We start from the raw sequence: 22327 nt of genomic DNA, 5'->3' as shown, positions 1-22327 counted from the left end.
CCTTCATCTGTTTGACAAACACTTACTGGAGAATAAAAAATGGTCAAGAAATAAACTCTGCCCTAGATGAGCCTATAGTGTCTTAGGAAAAACAGAAAAGAGAACCAATAATTCTAAGAATGTAGTGGGTGTCGGGAGGGGGGAGTTTAAGAAGGGGTAATACTAAGGAGAGGCTTCCCAGAGAGCATCTGAGTTGAGTCCCTAAAGTTTGCTAGAAATGCAAGACCCCAGGCTGAGGGAGATGCACATGCAAGGGCATGGAGGTGAGAAAGGGGCATGGCTTATTTGAGAGACCCCCCCACCATGTGTTCTGTGCCTGTCACTGCAATGTGAGGGTCCTGCTGCTGAGAGGTGAGGTGGGGAGGCTAATTATACCCATGAAAGGGCATGACAACATGCCACGGAGTCTGCACTAAGTAATTTCAAAAGTACTCTCCAGTCATGGAAATGATTTCCTGCCTCTACTTCTAAAGCTGCGAGTACTCCAGGGACCAATGAAATTCATCTGTGTTCACGTCACTCGTGAATACAACTTTTGCGGAGAATTCTAACAATGCTGCAACAAGGACTGGGGCAAGGAGAGCCTGTTGCTGCCCAACATTTATGTCTTTATTTATGTATTTCTTTTTAAATTTAGTAAATGGTAGTGGCAGTATTATTTGCCATGGTTTTTTTACTGGGGCTAAACATTCGTCATTCTACTTGAAAAATAATTGTTGGCCACACCTCCATGTTGGGAAGTACAGAAAGAATAAAAGAGAAGGATGTAAGCAATAAGACATGACATGAACTTGTGAATGTGGCTCTGCCTTGGGAAACATTGGTCTTTTAGTCATCACAGATGCAGCAATTTGAGTATTTGGCTTTAACTAAAAAGTTCATGCATGCAGCATAATCAGAACTGCATTATTTCTTACTTGTTGAGTAATTTCCTTGATGGTTGGCATTCATCAGTCATCCAAATTCCAGCCAGAGGCTCCTGGAGGTCCTTGATTTAATTCATTCTTCCTTCCCTCCCTTCGTCTCCCTCTCTCTTCCCTCCTTCTGCCTCATCCCCTTCCCCCACCAGCTCCTTTCCCCTCCTCTTTCTTTCTCCCCTCCCCTCTCCCCACTCTTTCTCCCATTTCTCCTCCCTCCTCCCTCTTTTCTCCTCCTTCCCTTTCCCTGTTCCCTCCCTTCCCCTCCTGCCTGTTTTGCAGAATATTCCTTCATACCTCCTTCTTTGGTATTAAACTGCACAACATTTTGATATTATGGTAATAATAATACCTAGCCTTTTGTGGGGCTTCACAGTCTAGAAAGAGCTTTGCAAGAATAATGATAGTAAACATTTCATAGCACTTAAAATCTTCACAACAAATTACATATATTAACTCATTCAGTCCTTCCAGGTAGGTACTATTGCCAGTATTCCAATGTTACAGAAGAGGGGACTGAACTAAACCATAGGAAAGTTAAGTAGCTTGTCCGAGGTCATACAGCTAGTAAGTGGCAGAACTGGGGTATGAACCCACATGGCTTCGTGTGAGAGTCATGTTCTGACCACTATAAATAGTTTCTTCTGATGGTTGATTTCCTTCTACAACTGTTTTCATTAAGATCTTAAAATAAGAAAAATTTTATGTCATTATCTATTAAGATGGTTGCATAATATTCGTGAGTATTTTCTGATTCCAAATCGGGCATACTGACTCAAATTTCTGATTGATAAAATTATATTTTGTTTTTTGTTTTTCAATGTCATGGACATTCTTTGAACAACAACAAAAAAGGACTTGGTTTCCTTTAGGTAAGATCCTTTATAATCAGCCTCCCCCTTCATGTACTTGTTTATTTTTAATTAAAAATTAGCAAGTTCGAAGATGATGAAAGGTTACAGTTTATATCTGAAAACTCCACTCTAACCTTGTTGAACATAGAGAGATATATCTAATTAGTTGGACTGGAAATCATCAATTCGCCAAACTGACTCTCTTAACTTTTCCTATATGATAGTGACTGCATTTGTCTTCTAATCTTGACCAATTCTAGGAAAACAGAGCAGAGAGAGGAAGCCAAAGCAGATGTTTGAAGAATTGGAGGGCTTAAAGACTCAGTCTTAACTCAGATTACTCTTGGTATTGGGTTTTTCATGTCTTGACATTTTAAATTGTAGACCAGGGTCTACTTAGTCGTTTTATCCTGAAGATTAAAAAGAGTGATGACATGGGGCCAGGCCCGGTGGCGCAGCAGTTAAGGTCACACATTCTGCTTCAGCGGCCTGGGGTTCACCAGTTCGGATCCTGGGTGTGGACATGGCACCCCTTAGCAAGCCATGCTGTGGTAGGCGTCCCACATATAAAGTGGAGGAAGATGGGCACAGATGTTAGTTCAGGGCCAGTCTTCCTCAGCAAGAAGAGGAGGATTGGCAGCAGATAGTAACTCAGGGCTAATCTTCCTCAAAAAAAAAAAAAATGTTGACATATACTGGCAAAATGCCCTCCTTTCTGCATATCACCAATCAAATTCCAACTTCATTTGTATAAGACCCATGATGAATGGACAATTTGCTTACTACAATAAATTGTTTCATAAATGTATTAAAAAGATATAAAGTGACCTTCATCCTTAAGATTTTTAAAGCATTCTTTCATATATGCAAAATCCTCTTTTAAGTTTATGCAACTTAGTTCATATAAAAGCTGATAAATGACTTGATAAAACAGAAGCTGTTACTTCACAATCAGAAGAACTTTGCCATATTTCAATATTGCAGGAACATACAAACTCATTGCCTACTTATATTCATTTCCATTAGCTTCAGGGTTCATTGTTGTTATTGTTTTGTTTGTTTTAGTTCCAGCTTTTATTTCTGTTGAAGTGAACAGTATGTCAAATGGCATATAGCTTAACGAGCTGGATTGACAAGGTGGAAGTTAGGCATCAGATGGGTGAATGTACAGGGTGACCTTTTTAGATTACCTCTCTTTCTCTAACCCCTAGAATTCTGTTTCTCGAATGATGATAAAACATTATTAAAAGTAGATATTATAAAAATGAGGTTCTGAGGCCAGATTTCCCTTTCTGATTCTCATGGTGGTGGTGATGTCGCTACCCCCACCCTGCAGGCTTAGGTCTAATGTCTCCTATTGGTGTTCTGTAGCTCGGAAGTGCAGACATGGCTGAAGTGATTGAGAAACCATAATTAGCACAGTTAATGAGCAGTGAAATGCTGCCTCCCTTTGTATTAAGAGCAGTTAGGGTGCTGCATTAGCGAAGGTGGGAGAACTTGCTCTCGATTTTCCCCACGGTAATTAATTGACCACCTTGTCATCGGTTGAGACATAAAGAGAATGAAAATTTTCAGCCTAAGCAGTGGAGTTGGTGGGTGTTGCCATGCAACTGGGCATTGATTTCCTTTTTTGTTCCTTTTCTGTTCCTTCTGTATTGATCCTTCCTGTCACACCTCAAGGATTCTCCTGTTATCTTAAAAAAAAAAGAATCTTTTCTAAAGTTTCCTAAATTTGAATCCAGTGTCATCAAGTTTCCACTGTGGAGTTATATTTGAGGATTCCTAAAATTTTCTAATCTAGTCCACCTTTGTTGTTTTACTAAAGAGAAGACATTTTGCAGGCAGTTAAGTGATGTGGCTGAAGTCACTTAGCCAGTTTCACATTCAACATTATGTAAAGCTGATGTTTTCTGAGTACACTCCTCTAGGTAAAATCGGACTAATGAATAAAAGAAAATATTCTCTGAAAACAAAACTGTAGTGTAATACATGTTAAAGTCAGGTTAACCTGAAACATCCAAGAAGTTTTACTTCCTATATGAAAACCCAAAATGTAAACCATACTAGAAATTTAGGTAGGTATCAAAGATTGTGATAAGAGAGTTGATTTTTATTGACTGAAAGAACAAAATGGTTTTAGGCAAAAAATAAATGTACGTGATATATTTTATCTATGTTTCTTTATCATTTTATTATTGAGGTATAATTCGTGTATTAAGTACAACATTTTGAAGTGTACAATTCAGTGGATATACTTTATAGTTGAATAGTAAATAGATATATCATAAAGAATCAAGGAGATTACTGGCTTTTTCCCTCTACATTTTTGTGAAGGTTTGTATTTTTTTGTTTGCATTGCTTTTTTTTTTTAAATTTTTATTGGGACTGTGATAGTTACAAACTTGTGAAATTTCAGTTGTACATTATTGTTTGCGAGTCGTGTTGTAGGTGCACCACTTCACCCTTTGTGCCCACCCCTTACCCCCCCTTTCCCCTGGAAACCACTAATCTGTTCTCTTTGTCTACATGTTTAACTTCCACATATGAGTGGAGTCTTGTTTGTATCACTTTTAAACACCTGAGGGGGGCGCTAATGGCGCTGTGGAGCTGTTGAAAATGCCAGCATCGGAGTCTGGGGAAAGCTTGAGTAGAAGGCCAGTATTAAGGTGAGACAAGTGCCTGTCACTGTGTATATGGCAGATTAGATTTGTTCTTTGCTGTGCTTGGATCTATGATATTACAAGACTGCAGTCTGCATTAATTTACTTGTGCATCTTCCACTAGAAGCGAAGCTTCTTCAGGGCAGTGAATGTATCATATTTATTGGGATATCCCTATGACGAGCCTGGTAAATATTTCTGGAATGAAGGTAGGAATCAGTTTAAAAAATGAAACAGGAATCTGTTTTGCTCTTTGCATCTCACTCTTCCCAAGCAGAGTCACATGATATCAAGATGGACATCATTTATCAAGTCGTGAATAAAGGTGCTTCACTAGGTTATAATATTTCTGTACTGCAGCAGAGGTCCTATGGGGACAGAGGAGCAGCAACTTCAAGGGCAGTGATCCTCTCTGTAGGTGGAGAATCCACCTTTGGCTTTTCTTGGTGGACTTCCCTTGGGCGATATATTATTGGGACAGTGCAGGAGATCAGGCTCCCTGACAGCGATTCTGTATGCAGATGCAGATAGAGGGGCCATTCGTTCCTCTGGCTGAAATCAGCAGAAGAATGCTGCTTGCAGAATTCACTTTTCCTACTTTCTGTGTCTATAAAGAAAAATGATCTGGAGTATTCATATCTCAAGGCCAACTCTGGAGGGAAAAATCATCTTTCTTCAAAGCTAAAAATCTGCCAGGAGGTTTCACAAACACTAGTAGTTTGAGTATTTCTCTCTCTGCCTTTTTAGCATAAAAATATTTGCATGAAAAGAACATCTTTGTTTCCTTAAGACTTCATCTGCTCTTGCTACTCATTTGCTCTTGAAAAGGGATATAATCTTTTTGTTTTTGATCTATAATCATTCCCACAGCAACCGATTGTGATGCCACAGACCAAGGATTATAATTTTCGTTAGAGAATAAACAAATGAACTCTGAAAGGAAGCCTCTCATTTCTTCCACATATCTCTGAGAACAATGGAAGACAAATTCTAAAAATATTGGCTACCTCTAAAAAAATTTGAAGAACATGAATGCTCTTTTCGTTAGAGTTTTGTTTTCCTTTCCAGTTTTATATTCAGTTCATCTCATGCTACAGACATTTACTGAGTTCTTATTATGTGCCAGGGACTTTGCTAGACTCTGGGGGTACAAAGATGAATAATACATAATCCTTGCCCTTGAATTCTGAGCCTAAAGGTTTCCTCAGTTTTTTAGCCAAACTTTAGGCCAAAGCTGCAATAACTGAATTTTTGTCAGGATTCCAATATCGTGCAGCTATGAGCTTTACTCCAGTGTAATACGACCTGAATTTTTGTCTATATTTGTAATACCCGCCACGTGAGGGGCAATGGGATTTTTTTAGTTTTCTAACATTCAATACCAGGATTTAGAAATTCAGTTAGAGTTCTAGCAACTACCTAAAATCTGTTCTTATATTTGCTAATGTCTTGGACAGAAAAGCAAATCCTTTAAACTCTTAGGTTTTTGGATGGACCCATTTTAGAGAAAATTCATATTTCTCTTTCTTGTAGTCTGTTACTTGAATGGATGTTAAATAAGATTAAGGAACAGCATTTGTTCTTTCTTATGTTTCTGTGGCAGAATTTCTTAATGTTTCTCTAAACTGTGGGAACAGTTATCAAGCACAGTATTTTGTGTTGTAATTTCAACCAAAATTCCCTAACTGGATGAAATATATACCTCCAGAAAAAAATATGAGATGCTAAAATATCATATAGATTTCTTTCTGTTCTCCCCTTGTTATAAATCATTGATTAAGTTAACCTACTTAATATCTATATTGGTAAAAGAAGGTCCATCCATTAGGACGTGTCCTTTATATTTGTTACTTTACCCATTGTCCTTTATGTTTGCTATTTATAAGATTGTTTAGCCTCTTTGTGTTTTGTTTGCTATCTTGTTAAATTATCAAAGCATATCCTCAAATTGGAGTAAATAAGATTTATGCTGTGTAATAAAAAGCAGAGTGTATAATCTAATATTTTTTTCTTAATAAATAATAGCTAATTTAAATGAACTCAAATATAATTATTTTTCTTTTCCAGAATAAAATTCTGTTTACTTTTGTTGGATAGCTTAGATGATAATGCTTTCAGTTTTGAAAAGAAGGATTTGTTTTTATGGTCACATTACTTGTAAATAGATGTATACAGATCCCCTAGGCAAGGTATGTCTAATCAAATTTTTCCAAGATTGGATCTGAGAAGGGATATTTTTATTGCTCTGACATACTCTAGGCCTTTTATAATTTGTATGATTTTAATGAACTATAGCTTAGCCAATGGCTTATTTTCAGTAGTCTTGATAATCAATAGAGATTGCCATAAAGTCAGTGAATTTAGTATCAGCATTGATGTGGAAGATAATCTGAAAAATCCATCAGTCTGTTACCTTCAGGTTCAAAATCTTTGTAATCAGTTTAAGACTCAGCATTATAAATCGGGGTGAAAGTGTAATTACAAAAGAAATGAGTTTCCCAATTTCAAAAGACTTTTACAGAAGTTTAGACAAAAATCTGAAATTGTTAAAATTATATCAATATATTTTACTTGCATCTGCGCTGGGCTAGCCATTTTATAGATTACAAAGATATGTGGTAGACAGTATTTCGTTCAGGAATTTACAATAGAGTTTGAGAAACAAGGAATTATCAAATGAAAAGATACATTATAATAATGAATTTAAACAACTTTAAAAGAAGAAATGCTACAAGGCTAAACATAACTCATTTTCAAATGGATGGTCCACACTATAATGTCTGATGGTGGATGCTTGTGAAAATGTGTGGGAGAAATCTCTAGGCAGGGCTGGATTGAGACAGCGGATTTGAGCTGAACCTTGAAAGAAGGGTAGGATTTAGAAGAATAGAAAGGATACCAAAGTTCTCTCCAAACAAAAGGTATTTCAATGTGAAAAAGTCAGAATTGAAACCTTCTGCCGTGGATAGAGAGAAACAGAGCCAAGCTGGAGTGTAGGATTATTCACTAGGACTGATTTTAACCAATTCAGCATTCATATTGAGGTGGTATGCATACTGAGAAACACAGCATGGCAATCCCTGACTTTAAAGAACTTTAAGTAAGCACAGGAAACAAGACAATATAAAATAAGTATGAGGGAAATGTAGAAACAGTACTATAGGTATTCAAAAAACCAATCACCCAAAGAATTCAATCAGCTATTTCAAAGAGAACTCCAGCCAGTCCTTCAGGTTTCAGTGTTCACACACCTATGTGTTTGGATCACAGTTATTGTTTCTACTTTTGTCTTTGTACACATAATGTGACAATTGTTAGCTTTCTGTTATATTTTGTTTAATGTCTACTGCATCCCCTTAGTATGAATATGCCACTTTCACTGGCAACCTACATTTTGAGCCTGAAGCTATCTCTCTCACAATAGTTAACAGAATATTTGAGACAAGGATGGTAATACAGGATGACAACTGCCATAATTTGTTTTGTGTTCAGATTCAGTAAACTACGGTTATGTGGTGAAGCAATTCAGTTCTTTGTTAATGACAGATTTATTGAAGACAAGCTTTCAGAAGGATTGTACTAGAAATCCTATTAAAGTGCCATCCATTAAACCATTAGAATACTCATTAAAACTGTTAGTACAGACTTGTTATTCATGAGTTATTGGTCTCACCATTCTCAGTACTTCCTGCCAGCACGACTCTATCCTTTGCTCCATTGTGGCTTTTCAGTTTCAAGGAATAATTGTGTATCAGCTTTCTCTCTTTTCCTGCAGAATTTGTGGTGTGTGTGTATGTATGATGGAGAGGGAAAAATAGAAGGAGAGGGATGTGGTTGGGAGGGTGGAAATGAGAGACATTGAAATCCTGTGTCTCTTTTATCCTAGTCTTTTTAATTGGATAAGACTTGTGTTAAAATCTAACCATATAGAAAGCTACAGCTTGTCTTTCATTTTCAAAAAATTTTGGGAATAAAAAGTATTGTGGGATGAATGTATCCTTAACCAAACTGAGAAGTCTGGTGTTTAATCTGTTTTCCTTACTGTCCATAGTCTTGAAGTGAGGAATTGAACTTATCATAGTGAATTTAAAGTTTTAATTTATATATATGCAGTAGAGTGTAGTGGTTAAGAGCTCAGACTTCAAAGGTAGAAATTCCTGTGTTCACATTCCAGCTGCACTACTTTACAGACTACCAGGGTGACGTATGGAAAGTGTCTTAACTCCTCCAAACCTCAATTTCTTTATTCATAAAATGAAGATAACACTCTCTACCTAAATTTGTTTTAAGGATTACATGAGATTCAGTACATAATGATGATGAACTCATCATTATCATCAAAATCAGAAGGACTTTCACCTGATTACTTCTCAATACCATTCTTTGAGGAGGCTAGAAGGAGACAGTCTAGTCTTGCATTGGCCCTTTCAGGATTTTTCCTTGGTCATAAATGGACACTGAGCTTTATCGCCATAGATGACCATAGAAACCAATTGAAAAACTTGACGTGGATTTCACAAAATACCCTCAAGAGCATTGAGTCCTATAATCTGCTCCTTCTGGCTCTAACGTGATAGAGGGAGTCATTGTGTAAGTGTGAAGAGTGTTCTGTGACTCCCTCTTGCCCCCAATTTTGGAAAGTAGTACCATGTTCACAGATCGGAAAATGAAAGAGCACAGATAGCAAACATAAAATATTAAAATAATTATTAATCCCCACATCCCAGAGATAAGTGTTGGTATCATTGATGTATAACATTCTAGGTTTATGTATATACACACACACACGCACATGTATACATATATGTTTCTCTATCTAGCAATATCTATATATATGCAATGTGGGGGTATATATGTATATATTTTAACAATAGCACTGTTTTACAATTTTTTTACTTAGGCTATTTCTTTTTTTTTTCTTACTATTGTAAATGATCCTACAATGGCTGTCCTATACATTTATCCAAAGAAAAGACATGTTTTTCACTTTCAAGGTTTTTAGGCAGTTTAGTGCCTGACGGTATGTCCCAAGTCTACCCCTACAAGGTAGTAAATCAGTGACTAGCTTCAGTCTGAAGAAAGTACACAGTGGAATGAATGTGAGTCAGATGGAGAAGGCAAAGTGATCCCAAGCCAGGCCTTCAGACCCTGAAAGGACCCTCATAAGGTCATTTTACCCCAGAACCCGGTTAGTTTTGTAGACTTGAGGAGTTTGGGATCTGGGGACCTCACTTTCATTGCTGTGTTATCTTTAGTCATGTCTTCAAACAGTGATGACCGGATGCTACCGTCTTTCTGAGAGGGCCAGATAATCATGGTCACCATCCTCTCTGATCCTCTATTTTCTATGTGTCTATGAGTTACTTCATGACTAACATAGCATTTCTTTAGATATGTTAATAGAGAGAGTTTTTTTAAGAATGTTAATATGTTTTCCTACTTTAGAACATATTATATTTGAAGACATGTGATGGTGGAATTGTATATTTGTAATATTCAAGCAATAGAATAAACCTATGGTTCCATTTCCAGAGCACTAAAAAAAAAAGAAAGAGATTATAGCATAATTATACGTAATGTTTCAATCATAGTTTTAAAATATTATAAAATATTATATTAGACAAAAGATTAAAGATTATGTCTATAGAATTACCAATGTGTAAAATCACTTCTTTAACTTTGTTCTTTTCCTCCGCAGTTGAACACACATCCAGCTTATGCACCACCACATTCCTCCCATCCTCCACCCTGCCCCAGAAGAAGGAAAAAAATTATAATTTGAATATGCTAAATTGCTGGTTTAGTGGAGAGCAGGGTAAATGTGTGTTAAGAATCACATATTCGGCTCTCTTCCTTTTTGTCTCTTCTATGCAGCTCCATGGATAAGTTGAACAAGGGAGAGGCCAGCCACTGTCTCTCATTCTGGCTTTAATATCTCATTCTTACAACAGTAGAGTAGATAAGTAGAGCCAGGTGTTGTACTGCAGAAATTACTATCTTTACTTTTCCTCGCCCACCTGTTCATATGATAGAGTTTATAAGTGAACTTAATATTTAGCAGAACCTGCCATCTGCTCTCTCTCTTGCTCTATTTCCACATGTACATACTCACCTGGCTGTGATGGTTATGACACTGTGTCATGAAGCTCACTGAGACCCCAAGATATAGATGTGAACGTGAGGAAGTTAGAGCCCGCTCTAAGCTGGGATGGTCATAGAATTTATTGCCCAAACCAGGACACTTTGAGAGTGAAAGATAGTCCTATTAATAATTGAACAGGGATAGCAGGTCTAAACCATTTTATAAGCCCCCCCACCCCCACCTCAGACCCACCCTATACCAGAGCTCGACTCTGGGCTGTTTGTCTTTCCATCTGATCAATCCCACAATTCCCAACATAGTAGCCTTGAGACCTCTGAGGAGCACAGTTATTAAAACAAATGAACCAAAAAACTGGAAAAGAAAAATCCCATTGTGTCAAAATGGTTAGTTAATTGTACAATTGTTCTAGTGTTTCCAGTTTGTTTGTCACACATAAGAGAGAAGAGAGTATACATGACACTTTATATTGTAAATACTGTCGAAGCTACGTGAGCACCATGGGTATAAGTAGTAATGATCAACCTGTGTGTCTTCTTTAATTAGAAGCCTATTAACTACGGTGTACTGTTACCTTACCTATAAGGAGTACTGATATTAACAGCAAGCGTTTTTGGTGTTTATATGATCCCCCCATCTGGAAACTCATGTGTTTCAACTAGATAGCTGCACTCAATACGTTTGGGGATGGAATGGGGTGGGAGAGTTTTTTAAGTGGCTATTTGGGATTTTCTGTATTCTATCACAGACTTGGAGGAGGTGTCATATTTTCTGACTTCATTTCAGTTGTGGAATTTTTATTTTTCTGAAGCAGAAAATAAGATTTGAAAGTCATTGACTGGACATTCACAAAAGTTTATTCATATTTCAGTTTGGAAATTCATTTGTTTCTCCTCTTATATATGAAAATAAATATGGGAGAGGAAACAGAGATTTAACAAAGAAGCTTTTTATTAAATGGCAAGCAAGGTATTGCCGAAAGCCTAAAATACATCTGTCTACAGGATGCAAAGTTAAATAAGAGGAAAAATTAGTATGCTTTAAAATTAGGTTAGAAATTTCTATATTTAATAAAGAAGAATTAATGTTATCACTTAAAACTCAGCTAATCAAACTTTCAGAAACCAAGATGATTTATCTTTCTTATTTTTCTTATACTGTTGTTTATAAAATGGTGTTGTAGTATAAGTCACACAACAATTACAAAACCAAGCTATTCATTCATCAATTGGTTTTTCTTTTGAATCTACTACTACACTGGATTTCTGAATGGGCAGGTCTCCAGCATCAAATGAAATGGAAGAGGTGAGAAATATATGCGGCTACTTGTGTTCCTTTTTTCTTATCTTTGCCAGAAAAGTAGATCAGGTTCCAAATTATGTAGATGGGCATATTGTTACATAGCAAGTGGGAGGGCAGAAATGGATTTCTTTGCCTAAATTAACTAGGTAATTGCCTCAGTGTTATGCTCCAATGTCAAGTAAGATACACAACATCAGGGAGAAAGCAGGCATTCCTTGGTTGCTAAGATTGTCCTAAAGTAGCGATGTTCTTACACAATTCAGTGGGTGGACGCAAGAAAAAGTAAAACATCTACCATTCTTTTAGTGACAACTCTGCATCAGGTCTTTTACATGTAATTATTTCACTTAATGCTTTTGGGTCTATACACGTGTCAACATTTACAAAAGTGGTGGGGAGTTAATGCATTCATCTTGTCAATTCAGTGCCGAAAACTAATGCCCAGTTATTCATGGAAAAGAAAGGAGGCCATTGTGAATTATTCAGTTAAATGCTGACATCGATTGCATTTAATAGATAATTTTGTTACCTATACACAATTCTTTTTATAAACATTGTAATTACTTTCTACCAATTCAATCAACTTTATCTTTTTAATCAGAGCAGTTTGGTAAATTTCTAATATTTTCTTGCCCCAAACTGTCTGGAATATTTTTAATTGCTTTTGCTTTTCCAAATAGCATCAGAAATCCTAGTCTGTGAATTATATTTGTAGAATGATTCTCCATGAACTCTAGCCTTTAAGAACATCAACTACAATTCTGTCCATCCTTTTCTTTTTTTTTTTTTTTTAAGGTTTGCCCTCAGCTAATATCTGTTGCCAGTCTTTCTCTCCTTTTCTTTTTCTTCCCCGTAGCCCCAGTGCGTGGTTGTATATCCTAGTTGTAAGTCTTTCTAGTTCTTCTATGTGAGCCACCACTATGGCATGACAACTGACAGACCGGTGATGTGGTTCCAGGACTGGGAAATGAGCCCAGGCTGCTGAAGCAATGAAAGCGCCGAGCTTTAACCACTGGGCCATCAGGGCTGGCTCTGTCCATCCCTGTCTTATTATTTACTTTAATTTAATGTAGGAGATAAGTAGCTGAAGCTAAAACATTAGGATTAAAAGGTATCACTGCCTTTAGATCATTCCTCTAGAACACTGCCTTTGGGGGCTAGGAATGTCCATCTTCTGCATTCAGTAGCTCTAGGAAAATGTTGGGACACAGTATAAAGAGAATATAACAAAAACTCGGGACTTATAAGTCTTCAGATCTTAAAGTTGTTGTATCCTCTTTTTTGAACTCTTCTTTGAAAGGGCTCTCAAAAATAATATTTTCCACAAGCACACGTATGAAAAATTAGCTTAGCTGCATTCTAGAGATTGTGTAGCATTGTCCTACTGAGTTGAAAAAGAATTCAGTATTTGTTGTCATTGTTTTCTGTCATTTTGAATCCACGGTAAATTAGGATAAGTTAAGTGTACAGTCATGTGTTGCTTAATGACAGAGATATGTTCTGAGAAATAAATCTTTAGGGGATTTTGTCGTTGTGCAAACATGATTCAATGTATTTACACAAAGCTAGGTGGGATAGCCTACTACACACCTAGGCTATATGGTACTAATCTTATGGGACCACCATCATATATGCAGTCCATCATTGACCAAAAGATCATTTTGTGACACATGACTGTACTTCTAGGAGTAAATCTTATCCTCAGAGAAATTAATTTATCCTTATTGCCAAGATATAATTTAGAAGAAATGTTTCTCAAAGGGTTGCCTCAAATATTTACTCACCTCCATGGCTGAATGCTTTACTATGAGTATTGTTTCTCCTGTTTGCGTCTCTACGTGTCAATTCTAATAATGTAAATAAAGAAATTATCACTTTAGGTGATTTTCTATAAGTATTTGTTACATATTTTATGATCAGAATTTCAAATCAAACCATTGGGCAACATACAAAGTTGATGCAATTTTATCATCTGAAGAAAAATCTTATCTGAAGAAAAAATTTCAACTATATACAAAAATATCTGATGGAAACACTTTTTGCAGTGTGTTTATAAATTGTACATCTTTCTTCTGTTAAAAGTGGAGAACTCCCACATGCATTCATTAGTTAACACTGAGAGTCTTGGAAAGTCCCTGTTTCGATCCTTCAGATGCTGATGGTGGCCTGCATCAGACGTGCTTTTATAGGGAAAGACTTAGGAAGTTTTGAGAACTAATTGTGTAAAGAGAGATAAGAGAAAATAAGGGCACAAACCTGGCACTGGGATGACATTAATAGGAAAAAGGAACACAGAGCAAACATACCCAAGTTACATGACTTTCCAAAGCTAACCAGGGGCAAAGAGAAAGCCAGCATCCTGGGCTCTGACCTCTAGACTTGTTCATCATCGTACTTTCCACCCCTCCTCACATTCCAGTTTTTAAAGCATCATTGGATACAACTGAACTCATTTTCTTCTCTTGGAAGAAAGTATTCATTATGCCAATTGCAGGCCTTTGCTAATTGTGCAGAATATAACCCTTCCCAACTATGCAAATACAGGTCTTTTTCAAATGGATACATATTAATTTACCATTTTCAAACTAGGAGAGAGAGAATATGAACATAAGAATGAAAAAAGTCTTCATTGCAGAAATATACAGTCAATGGCAGATTACTCTCCTGAACCTCAGAAAGGACTTGAGAATATCTGGAGGCAAACCACACTAAAGGACCAAATGATCCTTCTGATGGGGAACTATGTGGAAAGATAGTGTTTCTCTAGAGGGTAAGGTCATTGAAAGTTCAATTCCTTGTAAAAAGGATGGTTAGTCTGACCCATGGTTTGACCACTCAAGTAGCTGGTCTATTTCTTCTATATAATTAAATTTTTGTTAGTTGTTTTAAAGCACACACAAAAACAGGATGTATCTTTTTTGTGGTTTCTCTTTGATGAGTATCCAAAGGGAATATTTTGAGGTTTTTCTCTTGGTGGAGTGAGAAGTGGAACAGAGAGCAACTAGTATTATATGGTGTTTTATACATGTGAATTATATTTTTCTTCTGAGTAGAGAAGTTGAAATTGTGCAGAACCATATTTAAAAGACTTTGCTTAAAGATGATGACCTCAGCTTCATCGAAAAAGATCACTCTCATATCAAGATGTAATTATCCTCGATGACTGTAATCTGATGTGCAAATTTATGAGCACTCTCTTGCTTTGAGTTTAAATTTATAAATATAGATCAGAAGCACTATAGAGATTTTTGTTCCCAGCCTTCCTCGCATTGTGCTTCACGAGAACCGTTGAAAGTCACGTGTGAAATAATCAAGGAATCTTCTCCAACTTGACCATAGAGGAACCATAGCATGGCAGCTGGGCAATCAGGCTTGGGAACCTGGCTTCACCACCTGCTAGCTGTTTGACTCTATAGGGTCTTTGTGAAAACAAAATGAGTTAATGTATGTGAAGCACAAAGAAAACACAGTAAATGTTACATAAAGGCTAGTTATTGTAACTACTGGATATAAATATTTATATTTTAATTCTGACTTTTTTATCAAGAATACAGTGCAAAATTATAAATCCATTATTTATATGTAACTCTTTTTTTCCATTTACCTATACTAAGACAAAGTTCTTTCAGACCATCAAGTTAAAGACTATATAAATGTGTCTACTTGAGACTTTCCTTGTCGTAAGTTATAGGGAGATTTTTCTTCTATTTCCTCACTTTCTTTCTCAGTAAGGCAAAGCCATTGAGTCTGACTCAGTCAAAAACTATTGGGGGAAGGAGGGAGAGTATGTCCTATGCCAAGTGTGCAGATAGGGAAGCAATGGAAAATGGTTTGGCATCTTCCTAAAGTTCTAGATGCTACATAGGGTTCAGTACATCTTCAAGGACCTTGTTGATTGCCTGTTGAAGCAAAAGTAAATATGATGAAGTAGCATTGTTTATGAATTCTGTGACACTGTAATGTACAAATTTCATGTAGCTCATAAAAAAAAACCTCTATTGGTCAGCTTTTGGTTGAATAAACCTAGCTTGTTTTATTTCCAACTTGCAAAATTCTCCTCAAGGGAGGCTGAAGAAGACCTGGGCAGGATTCCCGCTGAGGAGGGTAGAATTTTGGATTGAGTGCTGGGAAGGAGGGAGTACCCCAGGAAAGGTTGTTAGGATAAACAGTCAGAAGGATGAGTAGAGCTGAGTCAAGCTCAGGAAAACCAAATACCAACAGTAGGAAGGAATTAAATTCATTAGGAGCAAGGGTGCATTTCAAAGTTGTTTGGATAGTATTGTGGTGGCTTCAGCTTAACTTTACAGTAGGAGGAGGCATGGTTCATGGTGGGCTGGCCAAAAATATGAGGTTGAAGTGGAAATCAACTTCTGTATCACTCAAGACCCATGTTGCTCTTTCTCCATATTGGCTATTTCATTCTTCCTTGAGAAGATCTCAGCAAGAGGAGCCAGAAAACAAAGGCGCAAAGACACTGTGTCATCACCAGCACTAAGAAAACCCTAAAAATTGGATTTTGAGAATGAGGGTCTCATTCATCCTGATATCTTTGCCTCATTAACATGGATAATTGAAATTTGATTTTCCTCAGCCAGTTTTATTTTTTTCTAAATACAAAAGATTTTCTTACACCTCTCCTATTTTCAGTAGTTATTCTTCTTTACTGAGTTTACTGCTCTCAGCATTCTGACAAGCTCCAAAATAATGACCTGTGCTGTGTATTGTTAAACGTTCAGTCAGACAGATAGATCCAGATGGATGAGTATGTTTGCACAAAGACAAGTCAGCATTATTTAATCAATGTTTGTTTGATCCGTGTAAAAGGAGTATAAATGTAAGTTGCATCCCATCTGTTTTATCATCCATGTGAAGCCAACCTCATTTTTAAAACTTGATTTCTTATGTAATTGCCCCAGAATGACACAGGATGATCAGTTGGGAAGAAATATCATTTGGACTGGCAAGATAAAGGACAGTTATGTTTAGGTGTGGTTTATATGTTGGCCTTCTTCATTTTGCAGTGGTCTTCTGGATAGTTAAGTATCGTCAAGGCTTAGTAATTACCAGCTGTTAATTATTAGCTGGGCTTTGAAATCACACAGACCTGGATTTGAGAATAAATGTTATGAGTCTAGCTATGTGAGCGAATTACTTACCCTCAAATAGCACAGCGCATGCCACAAAGAAGACCCTCAGTAAGATTTATTGAATTAATCTTTCTTTACTTCAATTTCCTTGTCTGCAAAATAGAGAAAACAATAGTACCTACCTCATAACGTTTGTGAAAATTAAACAGATACTGCATGTAAAGCATAATGACCTGACAGCTTTTATTGTAGTTATCCTGTTACTTGCAGGTCTGCTCATGGGTCACACTTTAAGCCTAAGAATATTAACATATGTGACATACAACTCATGTTTCCATTACCAGTTTTTAAACTCTTCAGTGTAGGTATCAAATAAATAAATCATGCAGACCTCTGAGAATAAGTGACAAGAGTGAAAATAGACATGAGTTAACAGTGTCTGAGTTGATAGATGCAATTTCATTAAATTAAATGCATGCCATTTTGCACATCTGTGAGTGATCATTGTCTGAGTAACCAGGCCATCAGAGGGAGTATTATCTTCCATGGAAGGACTGTACATCAGGGAGCTTAGAAGCTTTTTGGGATATTTTAGAGAATGATGTGTAAGAAGCTTATGTACTAAGTAATGCTCATCAGTGTAAAGTGGAATATCAGTGGTAGTTGTAATTTCAGGATCACATACTTAATTACTAAGCCATATGATAATGAGTGTTAAAGTATTAAAGTTTTAGTACACTGTACATTGCAGTTTCTGTCATCTGTTCTCTAGCTCCCGTGTTATGTGGAGGAATTACTCCATGATTTCTCTTTATGAACTTTTTTCAACAACATTTATTCATTAGTTCAATTCATTTAAAAAAGATTAGTTGAACCACATATTGAAGCATCTTTGTAGATGCAAAGATGACTGATGGTGTATAGGTGGCTAAGGACTTCAGAATTTAAGCTGTATGTCACTCAGAGCCTGTGGAAGTTCTTAAACAGGGATCTAACCTGTCCAGGGGTGTGCTTTAGAAAGACTACCTTGGTATGAAGAATGGATTGGAGTGACTCTAGAGAAGGGATTCCAATCAGACATCACATAGTGAAGAACTGGATTTAGGGAGTGGTAGTGGGATGGTAGATTCAGGACTGATTTGAGAAATTTTTAAGGCAGGTCTTGATCACTGAATGGGGCTGCTTTGTGTGGAGAAGGTTCAAGGTTGACTTGAAGGCTTCTGCTCAGGCATCTGAATGCTTCGGCTCCCTTTAACTTATGGGACAGTTGCAGAGGAGTACATTCTGCAAGGGAGGTGATGAGCTTCCCTGGAAGAACAAACTAGAAAGACCCCTAATTACATTATTCTTTAGACCCTAAGACATGGATAATTATTTTGCTGAATACTGTTTCATGATTTACTAGTTTATATATAGATTAGCATAGGCTAAGAAAGGAAAAGGGCTTTTATGATCCTTAGTAAGTCAGAGGCTGCCATCTGTACTGCTGAGAGTTTTAGTGTGTTTGGAGGCTATTCTTGACTGTTAATAGGCTTGACTCTTTACACTTGTGAGTTTTACTATTGTGCTAAACTCTATCCCTTTTAATGCAAATATTCACATCTTTAATATGGTAACAGCTGTTGGATATGTTTTACTTTCCAGCTCTCCATATACACATAAAAGCATGTAAAATGCTCAGCATCAAAAATAACTGCTAAAAAATTCCATTAATATAGTGTCTTTAGTTTTTTAAAAATTTCACCTCTATATAAATCTAATTTATCGTTATTTCTGAAAATTGATTTTGCTCATTTAAAGTCATGTTTTTGTAATTACTGAAGTCATATTTCCATATACCATGAAATTATGAGTCTTAACAAAGTGTCAGTATCCTATGATAATAGAAAAGATGTTTTGATTTCCATAAATTTGCAGGTAATTAAAAATTCCCCCAGAGTTATATAATCAATGCCTGAATCCAGTCTCAAAATAATGGTCCTACTTTAACTATAAAAATATTTATGTATTGGGGGCCAGCCCCATGGCCGAGTGGTTAAGTTCACTCACTTGTCTTCGGTGGCCCCGGGTTTCACCAGGTTGGATCCTGGGCGTGGACCTAGTACCACTCATCAAGCCATGCTGAGGTGGCGTCCCACATAGCAGAACCAGAAGGACCTACAACTAGAATATATGACTATGTACTAGGGGACTTTTGGTAGAAGAAGAAAAGAAAAAGAATTTATATATTATATCTGTACAATATTTTAGATTATTGAAGAACTGGTTGAAATAAGGCATCAAGGAAAAGCATTAAAATCAGAAAAAATAAGTTTAAAATAAAGAATAAAAGGAAGAAAACTTTGTAAGCATAACACAATGATAAGTAGAAAATGTGTAATAATACATAGAGAAGCAATTAAATCCTATCTTCTTTGGATTATAAATTAGTGTTCTGACTAAGATGATTATTAGATTGAACTGACCTCCCTTCTTTATTCTTAACTGTGTGAATTGTACAAATTGCCTTGTGACGCTGTGTGTTATGGAGAAACGGAAAAAATTTGAATTTGACATCAAGATGTAAGCCTGTAGGTCAAGAAAAAACAATAAAGCCTGTGTCCAATGAAGCCAGTGAAAAACCAGTCAGCTTAAGGTCCAGATCGGAAAGAACTGAGGAAAGTAATCAAGATAAAAAGTAATGTTCACAGAGCTAGAAGGAGTATTGAACCAAGATAACTTGTAAACCACAGCAGCAGAGAAGGAAATGGAAAAGTAAAAAAATTAAAAACCCGGCTTTCCAATATTAGCAGAACATCTATATTGATTTTTTTTTCGTTTGAATCAATGTTGGTGACTCTCACTGTTTTTTACTGTGATTAATCGTTTCATGTTATGCTGGTTATATTAGTGTTCAGCTTCACAACTAGGACTATCTTGATGAAGTCTGCCTTCAGAATTTTCTTTTTAAATCATGTTTGTTACCTGCAATAAATGCCTATAATATGATGTTATTCAGTATTGATTTTGTGTGTATGTACTGTTTTTCTTTCAAAGTCAATTGACCCTGGCCAGCAGTTCACATGGGAACATTCCAACTTGGAAGTAAACAAACCAAAGAATAGATATGCAAATGTAATCGCATATGACCATTCCCGGGTTCTCCTATCAGCAATAGAAGGTAAGGCAATGCAGACATTATTTATAGCTTTATTTTCATGGATTTAAGTACTTGCAAGAAAATATAGTTTTAGCAGGATTTTTAGCCATCTATGAAAATAGTTACTTAAGATTCAAGCACTGCTTGTTTCACTTTTTCTTTCTTATGCAAATATACCATACTTGGGCATACAATATCCCCAACACCATATAACATAAGAGCATACTTCATTGCTTTCTTGCCTCTACCCTAGATGAAGGACTTAATAATGTAGTTGATGTTTGTATAAGGGAAGCAAACTGGGGTTGGCCATTTTACTGACGGTTGCTGACAGTTGTGAATAAACGGGTGGTTGTCAGAAGACACTCATAGGCTGTTATTTAAAAATGGGTGATGGGCTTGTTTGTTTGCAAACAAATCTGAATAGCCACTAGGGACAGTCTAAAGATTAGGAGTTGGTGATGTGGTGATTAATAAAAATTAAGCACATTGGAAATGTCTGGTACATCTAACCTGCGGACTACTTGGTCATCTGTCTCCCACAATTGTAAAGAGTGTATTCCAGATGAGAATTACTCCTCAAATATACCTACCTTCTCTTAAGGATCGTGAGGAGAGTATTTTCCATTCATTCCTTTCTAATAGTAAGTCCCTCTCACATGGCATATTAAAAATTAGGAGCTCTTGTTCAACACTTAGCATTTTGTTAGTTTTTTTGGCCGTTGTAGCACTTTGGGTTGCTGTCCTTAGAAAACAGTTTACAATGTCACTTAAATCCTTCTAACCTGGACCACCAACTGCCGCAGACTTACCACATTCATCCCCATTGGCATCCAGAAGCACTTTGTGGCCTTTTCATACTGGAAAGTTCACTGCTTACCCTCTTCCAGATGTTTTATAAAACAGTAAATATACCAGCTTCAGACCGAGTCCTTTTGAGAACTGTACAGTTCAAACATTTTCATCTATAGTTGTTCAAATATCTTTCCCCTTTTTTGGTTTCTGAAATCTGTAATGACCACCACTTTATCCCAGAACTCTGGCCAAGTTCATCCTGCGTCGTTAGGGTCCAAAGTTAATTTGAATGTGAGACTGCTTAAAAGCTTTTCCAGGAAGCACCAAAGGCAACTAATGCATTTATTTTTAGTTTTTTGGGAACAAGAACTATCTTTTAGTATTTGAGCAAGCCCATACCTGCAGTTCCCTTTCCTCAAAATGCTGTTAACGAGGCATAGATACATTTTGTAAAATTCCCCCAATTTTACTTATGATGTTGGAAAATGTTATAATCCCTTTTTGACGCAATTAAAGACACTAGGTGTGAAGAGTTAACCTTTTCCATACTGAAAAAAATTGATCAAGTTTATCAAAGTTTCACCAATGCTAGTTCAAGCAAGATATTGGCCAATAGGTAATTACTTCTTTTCGAGTCCTGTTTAGAAACTGTAACTGGTATATGTGGATGGTTAGCACATAAGGTTTACGTTTTATCTCTATAATTCCCATTTTAGAATGTAAAAAAAATTAATGGAGATTTCTTATCTCAAGTCTCTTCAATCATCTCCGTAGTAAATAAGAAACTAAAAATCCTAAGTAGAAGCGAGAAACCTTTTTAACATTAGTGAAGCAAGGTAAATTATAGAAATAAAAATAAATGAATGTCAATTGAGAGCCCATTTGGCATGGTGTTGGCTGGAGAACTTGTCGGTCTGCCTCGCTGTATTGTAGCATTGTTTCCACTTAGAATTAGGTCAGTCAGTACTACCACTTCTCTGTGCTTTTGCCCACTTTGTCATTATTTTCCTTAACCTGTTATTTTCCACCTTCTTAACAGTAAAGTATGTCAAAGGACAAAGAATATTCCTCCTTGTGCCTTTATTATGATAGTTGGAAACTATGTACATTTCATTCCTATTCTATTTTTACAGTATAAAAGCCAAAGCACTTGAATCAGACTAAAACCTGCCTTTTTATAGCTCTGTGCCCACAAATACACCCTAAATCTAGAGCTGACCTAGAAACCAAAAGTCTTTCAATTTTAAGTGTTATGCAAAAGGTTAGAAGCATTTAATTGAAGTTTATGGGCTATAGAGAGAGCTTTAATCTAGATTACAACCATGAACAGTGTTTTATCTTAGACTAAGCCCTAACCAGCAGGTATTTAAGGGGGCAGGCAATCATCCTATGTCTTAAGCACGGAAGAGAAAATGCTGGAAGCCACAGAACCACTAACCGAGGCTTCTCCTATAAAGGGAGCTTTGATAACAC

The 22327-nt window shown here is 36.5% G+C and overlaps 1 protein-coding gene across 1 annotated transcript in view; it reads left to right on the top strand.

Annotated features, from left to right (window-relative positions):
• The window catches only part of PTPRD (protein tyrosine phosphatase receptor type D), a 297200-nt gene that overhangs the window by 206241 nt on the left and 68632 nt on the right, over positions 1–22327 (top strand). Inside the window, exon 23 of the mRNA XM_046663898.1 lies at positions 19957–20080. Coding sequence (XP_046519854.1) covers positions 19957–20080 — 124 coding nt within the window. The remainder of the gene's footprint in view (positions 1–19956; positions 20081–22327) is intronic.

This window comes from Equus quagga, chromosome 6 (assembly GCF_021613505.1).
Source record: "Equus quagga isolate Etosha38 chromosome 6, UCLA_HA_Equagga_1.0, whole genome shotgun sequence".
In the NCBI taxonomy this organism is placed as follows: Eukaryota; Metazoa; Chordata; class Mammalia; order Perissodactyla; family Equidae; genus Equus; species Equus quagga.
This window is presented reverse-complemented; position numbering and strand designations above follow the sequence as displayed.